Below are 15314 nucleotides of genomic sequence, written 5' to 3' on the forward strand. Positions count from 1 at the left end.
CACTGTTAGACTTCATGCATGTAAAATAACAATCTATGTAACAATTACTACTTATGTATCGAACGCTTTTTGGGTATAAAATCGCCTATTTTATTTCAATGACTGTCTGTTTTCGAAATATCGGAATTTTCTAATTTTATCCGGATAAGTGATAGTTTTACCCATCTACTTGAAGACTAGATTGGTTTCTATGTTTCAACAACAATGTTACAGGGTCGATGATAGAGATCACGATGAGCGGCTGGATAAGAGAAAATGAGAGGAACTTGTATTGAGGTGTTGAATATTTAAATATATGATTGACGTATTGTCAAAGATATGGAGAGTACAGTGAGAAGTTGCGCACGGAGAAGAAAAAAGGGAAGAGAGGTGAATTTAAATCTTGGCCGAATTAAAAATGTCTTAAGAGTGAGCGTGTGGGGTAAAAATGCAAGGAATTGTCGTTATGCTGATGCGGTATGGAAACCGAGGCATTGACCTGAAGATAAGAAGAGGATGCAGGGTATAAGGTAGCTTCAAAAGTGTGGGAAAAGAATTCAAAGTCTGGAGAACGTAGCAACAAGGTAAAACTTCATAATTTTTTCGAACTTTCAGACGATTTTTTTTCATATTGTAGATAAAATACTGTACTTTGAAATGTATATTATTATTGTTCAAGAAGATTAACTATGGAATTCAAAATTGTGATGAAATAAAATGTAAATCTTATTTGTGATTCGTAATTAGAGAAAAATAAAATAAAAATCACGTTTTTATTTGATATATTGTTTACAGATGATATGAAATACGAATTACATTTGTAATAGGTAATTAATTTCGGTTTAATCGCAATTTTTGCAAGCAGTAGATTATATCTTTGCTCGGATCAATTGCTACCTTCAAATTCTATACGACTGAGTGATTTGCATTTCATTTTGTCCCAATACCAAAATAATAATGTAATTTGTATTTTATTTCGCCTCAGTTACAATATACCCATAACATTTTAATCTTTTTCTTTCATCCAGCCTGCCTGACGAAAACGAGTATATTCGGGATGAAGCACAGAAATGTACTGTGTCCGACAAGTAAATGTACGGTTCTGGAATATGACTCGAAATCGCTAAACGGCTTAATTATCGCGATGCGATTTCATGACGTATTACACGTGCGGAGTCACGTCAGTATTCGATACTCTTTTTTCAATCGTCAACAATTATAAAACTGGAAATAATTTTTTTTTACTACTTTTAGACAGCGGCCATTTGAATACTAATCGATGTCCATTACATTTCAAATTACAATAAACATTTTCTATAATGTCGTACACTGTTAAAAATTTCTGCACGGAACTTCTTACACTGTATTAGAAGTTTTATTTGGATACGGAACAGTGAAATCACCATACACTTATTGTATATTCAATTTGCAAACACAATAAATTTACTACAAAATTTAGTGAAATAAAATTACTTTTTTGTGTTTTTCCTATAAATTTTAGTAAAATCAGAAATTTTCATTGTAAATTTCAGACAAATGCATAGTATAACAATTTACGTTGCTGCACTGAATTTTTAAATTTACATCTCTTTTGTACGGTAAATGTGTGGTAAATTTACAATCGTTTTTAACAGTGTACAAACATTTGTAACAGATTAGAAGCCCTTAATACCCGAGGTTAAACTAACGGGTCACGTGGGTGATAGCCTATCAGAAACAGATTTAGTCACGTGGTACAACGCGGGAAAGTTTGAATGCATGCGCCTTGTGAACAAATGCCACGTGATTCGTTAATTCCATTTAACTGTTATATGTATATTATAATACATTATATCAAGCTATCGAAGCGCCGATGTCGATTTCGTCCGATTCCAATCGACTGTTGCCGATGATGCTAGTCAGCCATCCGGTTAGTATAGAGATCAGCGGCGAATTCCTAATTAAAAGTAAAAGTCAGACTCGTACTGTACAGGGTGAGTCACTTCACATACCTAAAATGGGAGGGGCTTAATTCATGCGAAATCATGATTCATCCGGCTAATAAGATACGTTCGATTTATTGAAGTCCCTGAAGCGTCGTGGTATTGGTTGATGCTTCTTCAAATCATAACTATCGCCTCCGAATCAGCGCGATTAACTTCGCTGTTCATAGTTGGTGTAAATTTTCTCGCAATTTTCTCGTGAGCTCTTCTGATTGGATGAAGGGGCGTGACTTCGCCTCAAGTAAACTCTACCTATTCTACATATAAGAGACGTCAATGATAATTGGTAACGAATGTGGGGGAGGGATATAGAATATGGCGCATAGTGGGAGAAAATCTTTTTTTGCTGTAAAACGTATTTTACAAAATGGCGAAACTGGTGTAGTATTCTTGGTGTAAAGAGCCGACGTATTCACCTCTAACTTGATCTACAAGGGTTTTTGGGGTCGGAAACTTTAAATTTGTGTCCAGATACTCGAATGAATTGATAACATAGGCCCGTGATGCCCCCCCCCCCCCCCCCCACAAATACACACACACACACATACCCACACACACACACCGAGTTATAATTTCCGTAGGTATTAAGTAAAAATGTATGAAAAAAATATTTATAAAATTCTAAATATTCTGAAATTTTTTTTTTCCGTTTTCTTAATACTACTGGAGCCAACTTTCAATTTTTGTGTTAAATATAATTATTAATGATAGTGTTGATATTTGAATATTCATCTACCCTTAAAGAGATAAGTCTTTTTGATTCATCAAGTTTCTCTTAAGTCTTGTTCAAAATTAACGCTGTTCATTTTATAGCTAAACATTCGGTATAATTTTTTTATTCATAAAAATTGTCAAGAAATTTGTAAATATGCGTATCTTGCATGAAAATAAATCTCGATGAGTTGTAAACAAACTAGTGGTATGTTTTTATTCAACGTAACCAAATACCTAAAAAAAAAAAGCGTTATCACTTGAGGCGAAAATTTAAATTTATATTTCGCAAGACTGTGTAATTCGGCAACTTATGGGAATTATCAGCAATTCAGTAACATACAAGGTAACCCGGGGCACGACGTACCTCCAAAAAGATTTACCTTTTTTTTTATCTAACATTGAAATGACTTTTTTAAAAACGATATTGTAGATAAAGGCCACTTGCTCCGGAATATACATTTTTTTTTTGTCATACATATTAATAAATAATCAATGATGTGATCAATACCCCGTAGATCTATTAAAAAGAATTCGAGAATAATCAAAATGCTTACAAATTCACGTTATTACGGATATTCGAAAAACCTATCCATTTTTTCTTGTTTTTCAAATTTCACGCATATGACAAATACATGTGTAGGAAAATGACTACTATAAATTACGAAAATGTAATTATATGAATATGAAAATGACAGTTCTTTAGTATAACTATTTTTCTGGCCAAATCATGCAATGGAATTATGTAGCGCCGAATGGAAAAAAGAGTATTAGGACAACGTATGGTATTTACAGGAACAGTTTCATCAATTTTTTTAGAGCTAATGGTTTGTTATAAATAATTGATAATATAATCCAAATCTAATTTTATCGAACTATATGTTACCCTGTATCCGTCAATTTCAACTTGAAACATGACCATTGAAATGAGTAAGCTAAAAAACATACTGAGAGAACATGATGAAAGTTAGCAAACTGCCATTGAGTGACTGCGCATTAGACTGGGCCAAAAAAATTGACAATTTTTTTTTTTTTTGAAAAATATATTGAGAATATCATTCAGTATGGCAAAAAAAAAATTTCATGAAATTTTAAGCCCTTAATATTAACTTTAAGAGGTCTATCATGGCTATTTTTTATTTTTAGTAATAATTTGATGTTTTACGTCAGAACTGGCGAAATATTGAAGTGAAAAAATTTATGTTCACTTATCCCTTTATAAAATTAAATTCCCCACAAAAAAGGTCTGATTATAGATTTTTGTCAGACAAGCCGTTTCCGAGTAATTAAGCTTAATAAATTGATATAATTTCTCGATTTGACTTTTTTAATTTGGAATTTCGTGACTAACGAATCAATGAATGTATAAAAAAGATCATGACAGATTCTTAAAAGAAATTTAATGTTCTACAAAAAAGATCTCTTAATATTTTTGCCTCAATTTAATTTTTCAAAAGTTATTCTCAATTAAAATTGAAGAAAAACTTGAAATTTCAATTTTCTCAATTTAATTTTTCAAAAGTTATTCTCAATTGAAATTGAAGAAAAACTTGAAATTTCAATTTCAAGAATGTGCCAACGTCGTTTCATCGCACTGTTCGGAAATAAGGTATTTTAATACGCACGCTCCACAGACTTCGAAAGTTTATCTTGACAATGATGTACTGTAACAAAAAGTTTCTACACTCTACAGTTCAATTAAATATAACATTTTTTTCGAATCGACAACTTTTTTGCCAGACTTACCCAATCCCACCCTCACGGAAAAAACCCTCGACTTGGGTGTAAATCCGTACCCTCAATTTTTTTCTTACGGGGATTTAGCATTATCTATGAGCTGAGGGTACGAATTTACACCAAAGTTGAGGGTTTTTTTCCGTGAGCGTGATTGTAAGAATTAAATAAAAAAGAACATTCCCCACAAAATTGATTTGAGAATCTACAAAAATTCACAGACACTGCTTCCAAGTAGTGTCTAAAATGTGGTAAATTATGCGCGATATCCAAGAGGGTTTAAAAAATGTGTAGTAAAAAGTACTTGACTGGAAATCTTTTGATTCTCATACCAATAAATTGGACTATAATTCCGCAAAGTGATTTACGTGGAGTTTAATTATGAGAAATACAATAAACTTCCAAAGTATTCCAGGTTACGTTGCAATGCAAATCAGCTTCCGAAGAGTATAACCATAACAGAAAGAGCAAGTGTGAAAAGACTACTTATTTAAATAATGTGAGAACATTTATTACGTAATAAATGTGCGTGTATATTTATATACAGCGATGATCTATACACAATAATCATTATACATACACATACCGAGAGGAAACGGTGAAATTTAGTAGAACGCGTCCAATTGTGCATGCGCGAGCCTTGTCATCTTTTCATGCAGGCTGGCAATCTCAAGTTTCACTTGTCATAGGCAGCTTATGGAAGGTCTGTAGACAATACGACTTTTTCAGGATGAGCAGCTTTCACACGATTGATGTCATGATATTACGGAAGGTTTGGCAAATTTTCATTGTTTACTGGCCGATGATGACTGATGCGAATCATCGTAACAACATGAATTCCAATTTGCCATCTGACGTGGGACGGTTTGCATCTCATGCTCCCTTATTGCTGCGGTACAATTTCACCGACCAATAGAATTTCATTATTTTGCGCATGGCAGTTGGCCGCTCAGCCTGATTGGATTCACCGTTTCCTCTGATAAGACTAGCTATAATTATTATGAGATTTCATTTTAATAGCTCACAAAATTGTACTTTTTTATTACATGCATTCTACGATAAATGAGCAGTATTGCTCAGGCGCTAGTTCAATTAAGATTGTAAAAATCACAAAAAATTGATCACATTTCATAACACATATTCTATTTACAACTATCGATACTTTTATTCACCAGTATTATTGTCTTATATTACACCTAGACGCTTCTTTTCTGAAGGTCTTGATCCACCAACAATGAATCTCGAAACTGAGACGAAGAGGTTCTAGTCACGTCGGTTACACAGCCATGTATGGAATCTGATAATTGACAAACGTAACACTGCAGATGATACCCAGCTGCTGTAACGAAGAATTCTTTTGAGTGCAATTAGTATCGACGATAGTGGTTTTTCAGCTCCGCCTGTGAAAACTGTTGTTTGCGCTTTGTAAGGGTTTATACTTGATAAACGTGCACACTGTCAATATAAGATCGTGCAGCGCCAGGATCAAGAATTCCCCTTAAGTTCGCCAAAGGACGTGTTAAACTGATCGACGACGAGCACGAGCTCGGGGACACTTTTGGGAATCGACGCTACATGAGGTTCATCCTTCTTCTTAGACATCGATTCGTGCTGTTCACCTTCGTCTTCGATTTCAGACACGAGATGGGGATCCTTCTCTTCCAACATTTTTACCTCTGGCCCCGTGTTGAGTGCTTTTTTGGATTCCATGGAGTCGTGTGTGACCGACGAAGCCAACGAAGCGGCTAGTGCATGGTCAAGTCCAAAGGTGGACATGGTCGAGTAGGACCTGGCTTGATGTGCATCCGTTAAAACGTTCGTCATGGCCGTGTGCCATTGCCTGAGCAAGCCAGCGTCCTGCTTTTGGACTCGATGAGGTTCTTTGCAGACGACTGCAGGCTGGGTCTGAACCTCTGGTGCCTCGGCGGGTGCGTTGCCTAGAAGTCGAAAGGCCCATGTGACGACTGTGAAGGTCGCCGCGTTGGTTGGAAAGGCCCTTATTATGGTGGAGTTCAAGCCTTTGAACAAACAAGCGTAACCTTCGGCACTGACCGATTGACGAAGACAATCCAACGCCCCGGAGTATCTACCGGTTACCTCAGCCTGCAACCGAGACTTTATTACATCGACGGGATAAGTGACTATCCAGGAAGCTGTGCCGGCCAGTCCACCGGCCATCAGCATATTGAAGGTTGATATTGGGGCAGGTGAGCTAGATCTGGTCAACGCTTCGTAGGTAAAGAAGTATATGCCGTAGCCAGGAGCCTCCCTGAGGAACGTCACGCCCAAGCCCTTGAATATTCCACGGAAACCTTCGTTGCGATATATGTGTCTCAAGCAGTGAACAGGCCCGGAAAATTGGGGTCCGTTGCCGGTTTGGAGCTGCAAACGAGTCTTGGCCAATTCCATCGAACTGCACACTGGACTTTGAGCGATCCCAGCCATTGCACCCGCTATAAAGTGCGAGTACAGTGACTCCGGCTCAGACAACTGTCGCTGGGTATTTCCATAAACCCCGAAAACTATCGCATTCACGAACGCTACGCCGACCATCGGAGATGACATTCCACGGTAAAGACCCGCCACCTATGGACCAGATCCGGACACATCTTTCAATTCAAGTTGAAGTGGTGAAATTTTGTTGATAACAGATAAGGGGCCATCCATAAATCACGTCACACGTTAATGGGGAGGGGGAGGGGGGGGGGGGGGATCACCGTAACGTAACATAGTGTGACAAGGGGCAGGGGGGCGGGCTCAAAAGCTTTGTGACGTCACATGTCAAAATTTAGAATACTGAAACCCAAAATTTATATGTGAATAAAAAATTTTAAAAATTTTCGAATTTGATCGATATTTTTATTAATAATCAATGAAAATGAAGTGCCTGATTTACCAGTAATAGCCGATGTAAAGGAGCGGGTCCAAAGTCCATGGACACAAGATGATTAAGTTTTTTATCTTTAATTAACATAATTAGTAGCTTTTTGTTTCTTAACTAGTCGTTTTTTCTTTCCGTTATCATAAATACTTGACTCTATGTTGATTTTATTAAAGATTATTTAACAAGAATAAGAAAAAAAATGAAAATAACTGTTTTCTTTTGATTATTTTTAAATACATGCATAAGTTTGAAGAATTTGTGACGTCACATCAGGGGGTAGGGGGTTCTAAAAATGTGACAACCTGTGACAAGGACGGGGGGAGAGGTTTAAAAGTTCTAAAATTCGTGTGACGTAATTTATGGATGGCTCCTAAACGTCGAGTAACATGGCCTGAAACTAATTCTAATGTGTTGATGTTTTTGGCCCGTTGGCGGATCGTTTTTGAAAATCTACACTGTAAAAAAATGCGGTGTGAACTTCGATGGAATACAATTTCGTGTCAATCTAAGACTACCTGACATTGATCTAACTCTATTTGCTGTAAACGTAATACCATCTGATGTTGAATTTTCGAATTATGCAACGACCAAAATTGTTTTGTGGTAGTCCGCAACGGGAAATTTTGACTAATTCCAACAACACGGTTTTTTACAGTGTGACAAAAAATTCGTTAGTCAACAATTGGTTAGACATTCGTATTGATCGTCTTGAAATTCAATTGTCTGCAAAAGATTGCTCTATATAAAGGTTTGAATAGTAGAAGCCACTTGAATCAAGATAGCGAGTGAATATTTCTTAGGCCAAAGAATATTCCATAACTAATAACTGTAAACAAAACAGAACAGAAACTATAAACTGTCATTGAACCGAATGACATAAGTATTTGCATTAGATAGATAGAGGAAATTCGCATCTTTCAAAACTTCGAAAGACTTCACCAGGTTGATAATTGATTTGTCATTATTGTCAAGATGAATGCTTTGACAGTGATTTGAGTGAACAAGAAATGCGCGAATAAATATTGTCAACATCATGATGTGGTTACCGAGTCTCGAGCCACGATAGTACGAAAGCAATTCCATGTTCCGGTATATTTCGGATTTCGGAAGTCTTGCGTCTGTATGTGTACCTTGATGGTATCCAGAGGATGTCCCACCATAACACCGGCGCACCCTGAAAGAGCAAAAAAAAAATGGCCAATTAATCATATACAAATTCACGCCGTTTTCAGCGTGCCTCGTTCGCTCTGATAGAAACTTTCTTCGAATGAGACAACCATTTCGCTATTTTTAATCAAATATGTTCAGCTTATTTAACGGGTCAGAGTTTTGCGCAGTAATCGAAAACCGTGGTTATGGAATATTATCGACGCATACCTCACTATCCGCGATCATTTTTATCCGGTCTTTAAGATAGCAGAAAACCGAGTAATCACGTCTTTGAGATAACCTTTGCACGCTTTTACGGCATGAATGAACACGAAGATGTATCTACTACGAGAGTGACGTGATGGTGATATTTCGAAACGATTGCGAAAAAAAAAAAACAGAGGAAGAAAGAAGTTGCGTTGAATTTTATTAGGGAGATCATTCCCAAAATGCTATTCCACTTGCACTGGATACTAAAAATTACCGACCCCTTCCAGTTCCTCAGCAACTGTACATTAGTTGAAAGCTGAAGCATATAATACGATTTAACCTACGAATATGCTTCGCTTACACCGTCACAACGATTTAGCCTCATTGCAAAGTGTAATTTTGTCACTGGAAACTTGTAATAGGGTGGTTTCGAGCGTAATGGCAAAGTTCAGGTTTCGATTGAGGGACCCACGATTGAGGGTTCAAAAAATATAATTAGCTCCGCAAGTGATCACGCAGTTATTGATTCTGGTGTCAAACTGCGTAGACTGCTCGCTGCACACAAGCACCTAAGTGTAAAACTTTGAAGCGATAAGCGTGAAACCACAATCTGTTGTTGTTGAGTTTCATATGTTCCGAAAAAACGGTGTAACAGCAATTCATCGGGATATTTTATCTGGCGCTAATCGGAGGTAAACAATGAAAATAAGTAATCACCGATAGTCTCCAAGTACATTTTACAGTTTCTCTTTATTACGCGAATATGTCTTATCTGCAGTTCTAAAAGAATATTGCAAAGTTCTTGCCATTAATTGGGCATGGTTCTCGGATAACGCATGACAATTTTAATAGATTTGATGTCGCATGGAATTGGAAAAACGGATATGGATGATGAAGACAGATCAAGTGCACGAAGTCGGCTGTGTTTGGTATAGGAAAAAAACTGAACACGTCAACCACTTTGGGCCTTTTATTTTTTATACTCTGCAAGCGATCGGTTTCAGAAATTATCTGCCGTCATAATTCCCCGACCCTGATAGCTTATTGTCAGAGAGCTTCAGTTACCGCAGTCTGTACGTAAATAAATGAGTAGCTACCAAAGTCAAAATAAATAATATAGCACGTGCTACGTTTTGTTATAGCAGTTCCTATCTTATACACACGCTTTTTGGCCTTTGACATTGCGGATTCTATCGTCACGAGGCTGAAGTTGTCATGCGAAAAAGTACGCAATTACGGCCAATAATTATACCGACAATAGGATGGGCTGATATTGCGTGGAACATTTGAGATAAGGTTACAGTTTCGGTGCATGTGCGATATGAGGCTGTATGTCGAGCTCTTTACATTATGGAAATTGAAAAAGATTGATCGCTACAGATGCAAAATAATATGCACAAGGTAAATTTCAAGTGTATAATATACCTGCTCGGCGGCGTTATTGAAATGTATCGTTCAAAGTCAATTACCGAAAAGTGCCCATCGACTATTGCAGCGGTTCAATTCGTGAATATTAAACGAGGTGAAGGGGAAGATACAATCGAATGCGAAAAAATAAGGAGTTCTTGTGATATTTTTGGAAAAACTGTACGTGTAAATGAAATTTGGTTTTAATGTACTAAAAGTACATCATTTCGCGTATTTTTGGAAGGAAAAACCGTAGGATGAGTTCATTTTTATGCCCTTCAAAGTTGTGCAGCTAAAGCAAAGCCATAAAGAAAAAGCTCAGAGATCTGTTGGTTGACACCTTTCTGAGAAAAAGATTGACCTGAAATCAACAAATGAAAAATATTTTTAAAATACGAGTTCCAGGCTTTTAAGTGAAAGTTCGTTTGTTTTAAGTAAAAAATTAACTGACATTATACGTAAAAATGGAATTTTAAGAGTTTAGAGCTGCGTAATTTTTTTAAATCTTCCGAAATGCAAAATTCCGGGACTTACAAGCAGAGCCTGGGACCTTCATTTTAATTATCCTTTTCGTAATTTCAGTTCAACTATTTCAGTTTTGATGGCTTCTGCTTCAGATACAGAGGGTACTTTCAAAGATATTGGTTGGCCAGAAATCTGTGCTTTTTATGAATTCTGTTACAAGACAGTCATAAATTGAATGTCCATAGAATTATTATGTTCGAAAGTTACGAAAGTCTTTTCAAAACTCTCCAAAGAAAACGATAAATTTTGAATTTATAAACAACAGCTTCGTTTCATATCACCTCCAAATGATTAAAAATCTAATTGATTCGGTCGACTTCACTCTACGTCCTCTGATTTTATCGAGAAGACTTTTTTTCTCCAAATTCAGTGGAACACATGTTTCTATTATGTTGGCGCCGTTAAATATTTCATTTTGCAACATTGCTTTGGTATAGATTATCATCAAGAAATGGCGATATTGAAATGACTGCTGGAGAAAAAAACATCTGTTCCTACGTTCAACGTTGTAAGAAATAGTGTTCCAAATAAAATGAGCCATCGTAGAGTGAAATCGAAAGAATATACCAGATTTTTACCCAGTTTGAAGCGATTTAGAATGTAGGATTGATATTTCACCCAGATATCACACCATCATCTTTGGGCATCATTAAGCCATCTTGAGTCTAATGTCAGTCAACGATGACTTTGTGCTACTTGAAAAGCTCACATTTATAATTCTTAGTTCTCGCTACTTTTTTGCGTACAAAGAGATCTTCGAAACTCATGAATATATCACATTTCTGGCTTCTATTGTGCCCTCCGTCTCCCCTTCTATCTTCTGGTTGTAGCAATTTCAAAAAATCTTCATTTTTCTCAACTCACCTCCCAGGCAGCCAGCTGCAAAATCGAAAGCCATTCTTGTTGCGAAATTTTTCCACCTTTTGTATTTCCTTGTTTAAACCAATAGCCCGTTTTCTCAGCAGTCATTTGAAACGTGAATTCCTCGCCGGGGTCTTCAGACATTTACAAGTCGCGTGCTGGCTAGCGGCGCGAGCTTTTACCGTTATGGTCGAAAGCTCGATCTCCATGAAACATCGAGGATGGCTTTGCTGCATTCGAAACTGAACTAAAACCAATAATAACGTCACAATCGCAATCCATTGGCATCCTGTTAAAAAGCTAGTTGTGACAAAAAAAATTTCAGTTCATTCTGTTCACTGTATGTTATAAAAAAAACTGTTGTCGAATGACGAATTCGTCACAACGTTACCCCGATTCAGTTTCCTAATTTGTTTATCACGGAGGATATTAATCGCATATTCGGCTTGATGTGAGATTACGCTGGGTTCTTATATTGCTGAGCATCTAGAAGATTTTTTTCAATACATACTTACAGCATAGCTGTTTCTTATTTTTAGAAACAAATCGTTCTCATAATATTATGTTATGTGTAATCGTTAAACCATTCTGATAACGGTGCTCAACAGTTGCTGGATAATTCATATCCACATAATCATAATGTTGCGAATTGCTCAATCTTTTAACCATTAGGGGAAGTTCCAATTCCGATACATGCTGTACATGACCGCTAAGGATTACACACAGCTTTGTCCACGGATGACTACGTACATCGGAACGAGATAAGTTCGTTAGAAAAGTCATTTTTCGTTCACGGTATAAACTTTATGAACTTGCAGAACCGTTAAAAACGAATATGGAGGCGTGGCTAAGCAATAAATATGGCGCCGAGACCTCGGTTATCAGCAAACAGTTTTAGGTAAATCCTGCGAGTAAAGAAGTAGAGTTAGCTTTTGGCAAGCTCTCAGGCATTAGTTGTCTCACATGGAATCAATAGTCCTAAAAAAAATACGACAATACGGGTGTTTCAAAATGAAAACAGGCTCGCATTCGGAGTAATTTTCATCCCTAATTACGGGTGACTATTTCCCCTTACATATCTTATATCGGAGAAGGAAAGAGATGAGTTTACATTGAATTTTCTTTGCAATCCAGTGATATCCGTGTGAAACTTTTTGTAAATTGTACATAGTAGTAGTAGTCATAAATTTAGACGACAGTTCAGCGCGATGTGTGTAACCTCAAAAACTTTGATAGTTGTGAATTGAGCACAAATGCTACCAACAGCTGTGAAAATTTTTGAGGTTACGTACGTCGCGGTGATTGGTCACCCTGGCAAACAGCCGTTCTCGGATTGTCGCGCATGCGTATTAAACTTTAGCAGACGACAGACCATGCAGTCGTTAGAAATTCACTCTGTATATGAAAATTTCCGCACAAACGTATCCTTTCTCAATCCGTATTGTTGTTGTTATTATTATTAAGTTTACTATTATGATCGTTTTCTCTGTTACCCGCGTATTCTGTATCTATAACTCGTGACATTTGACTCTCGGACTTCGTTCTTAATTTAAATATGTACGTACATGTATGCAATACGCCTGTACAATATACATTTTACATCATTATTTTGTTTTCTCACCCTCTGTACAATGTGCAATTCTGCACTAGGGGACCATGACCTAGAGTTTGATAAACTTCTAATCTTTCCACCTATTTCAGCTATCGATTTACCTATGTTGCTTTGATTGTTTGATCGAAAGTTTGACAGTTAGGATTCGTTGTCGACGCTACGTAATCTGTAAGGTTACCTGAATCAAATTCAAGCGGCACAGTAAAAGTATATGCGGAAAAAAACCATTATTTCACGATCGGTTAAATTTTTGTTAGGCATTTCTAGTTATTTTGGCACCAAGTATAAATTCAGATTTCCGTCAAGCTTTGCTGGCGATTCAGTTACGCCAACATATTCATTTCTGTATTAATTATTATAAGTTTCAACGCGTCAATGTTACGTGCTATAGTTATTTTAACACGATACAAACAACGTAATCTTCACGTCACAATAGAACGTTATTCACGAGACGTTAACCATTCTCGGCATATCTAAATGACTCGATGAATTGTACTGTTTATTGATAAATCAAGAATTGCGCGTGTGTGAGCTTCAAATGATTCTCAAACGAGATATATGCATTTTATTTACAATATTTCGGTTTTTCGATAAAAATTTTTCTTCCGTATAATGAAGCTTTGAATTGCACAAGTTGGAATAAATTATTGCAAACTGCTTTGAGGTTTCCAAAATCAGATAAATTGGTAGAATATCAGTTACTCTGGGACGATTTTCAGGGGTGGCTGTAACACACGGAACTAGTATAAAAGAGATTGAAGATTACAGTTGTATTTTTCTATTATCATAATAAATGATGTGTGAGAACTCAGAGTCTTCTCATTTGTAAGCATTTCTTTTTATTCGAAGAAAAATCTATAGACGAGCTAATATTTCTTGAACGGTAACTGACAATTGTTACAAGAAAAACATTTCAGAAAGCATCCTAGAAAATTTAGTCTGCGGGTCGAGTAAAATTTTATTTGACAGTGAATCTAATTAAATAAAATCATGTTCCTTCGCGAGAAATAAATGATCAACAGTTAAATTCGCATTCGTATAAAGTTTGTTCAAAAGAAACTTCGACACTCTTCGAGAAGATTCTTACGATCGTTTTAATTGACTTCCAATCGAAACTCGCAGATCGTTACTTTTCGTTCTCGTTGTATTAAACAATTAGTAAGATAAGAATTGGCACATTGCTGCGTCGGAACATTTCTCAACAGGAGAGCGAGTTTGAGGCTTGAATCTTTTAAACTTCAGGACAACGACGACAGACAACGAATGCCTCGAGCAATCGTCAACCCCGTTGAAATGAGCACACAGACTTATCGTTTAACCCTTTACCAATCGTGAGGGATGTTTCGATCGATCTTCACGACACTAATTGGTATGGAGCACAACCGATTCTTGACTTACCACTCGAAACAGCATCACGACATTTTCGTTAACGCGAAAAGACTGCTGGATGTGACGAAGTGATCCGTGGTCGAAAATTTTTCAAATCCCGAGTAGATTTGACACGGGGGACACTTTGCCTTCACGATCGCGGCAAGTACTGCTCTGGCCCGTGGCTACTTGTGATGTAAATTACAGCTTTCAACACGGGTGCAAAGGTCAGGGAGGTTTATCTGTGAGAACGATAATACCGCTGTATGTCGTTAACGTTAAATTTGCGAACAGTCTTTAAGGAGGCATGTTATCAAATCCGAGATATCGCGAGTTCGCCGAGTGTGGAAATGGAAAGTCGGTACGTCGTGTGTAGTTTTGATGTAAAAGGGTTAATCGGTCTCTTCGAGAATTGATGAGAGCGAGATTGTACGTCTGTTTACGTTTTGATTATTGTGTAAATACGCAAATCCCGTCATTTGGAACAGCTTTCACTGCATAGATCTGTAAAGCGTTGCGCAGCCTGTATATGTATGCACGTATCAATGCGAGATTTTTCATTATTTCTTTTTCTCTCTCGAATTGATAAAAATACAATTTTATACGTATGCAGGAGAAGTGATTTTTAGGAACGAATTATCACCCCTCGTGTTCTACGTACACCGCGTGTGTATACCTATTTATATCGGTTGTCTGCCGTATACTTACTTGACGATTATAAAAACTTACACGCGTTGTAATAAATCTTCATCCGCAACCTATCGTTACCCTAATTTAATGCGCCGTATGATAGTAGATAATTATTTTTAACGTTCAATTTATTTAAAGCCGTAACATATATATTTCGAAATATCGTTCCCGATATATACCGGAGTATACGATCAAATTTCTT

At 36.8% G+C, this 15314-nt stretch overlaps 1 protein-coding gene across 4 annotated transcripts; it reads right to left on the reverse strand.

The window, feature by feature from the left end:
• Positions 1 to 4918: 4918 nt before the first annotated feature.
• LOC124300399 (mitochondrial basic amino acids transporter) lies at positions 4919 to 14620 on the reverse strand. Of its 4 annotated transcripts, XM_046754475.1 has the most exons (5): positions 14453 to 14620; positions 11446 to 11689; positions 8994 to 10417; positions 8337 to 8464; positions 4919 to 6992 (listed from the first exon to the last, which is right to left on the reverse strand). In XM_046754475.1, the coding sequence occupies exons 4-5, from the start codon at positions 8448 to 8450 to the stop codon at positions 5892 to 5894; spliced, it is 1215 nt and encodes a 404-aa protein (XP_046610431.1). In that variant the 5' UTR covers positions 8451 to 8464; positions 8994 to 10417; positions 11446 to 11689; positions 14453 to 14620; the 3' UTR covers positions 4919 to 5891. The 4 variants fall into 4 exon arrangements, with proteins under 4 accessions (XP_046610431.1, XP_046610430.1, XP_046610429.1 ...); XM_046754474.1 differs by lacking the exon at positions 8994 to 10417 and having other exon boundaries at positions 11446 to 11684; XM_046754473.1 differs by lacking the exon at positions 8994 to 10417.
• Between the last annotated feature and the right edge of the window lie 694 nt (positions 14621 to 15314).

Source organism: Neodiprion virginianus, chromosome 3 (genome assembly GCF_021901495.1).
Source record: "Neodiprion virginianus isolate iyNeoVirg1 chromosome 3, iyNeoVirg1.1, whole genome shotgun sequence".
NCBI classification, from domain to species: domain Eukaryota; kingdom Metazoa; phylum Arthropoda; class Insecta; order Hymenoptera; family Diprionidae; genus Neodiprion; species Neodiprion virginianus.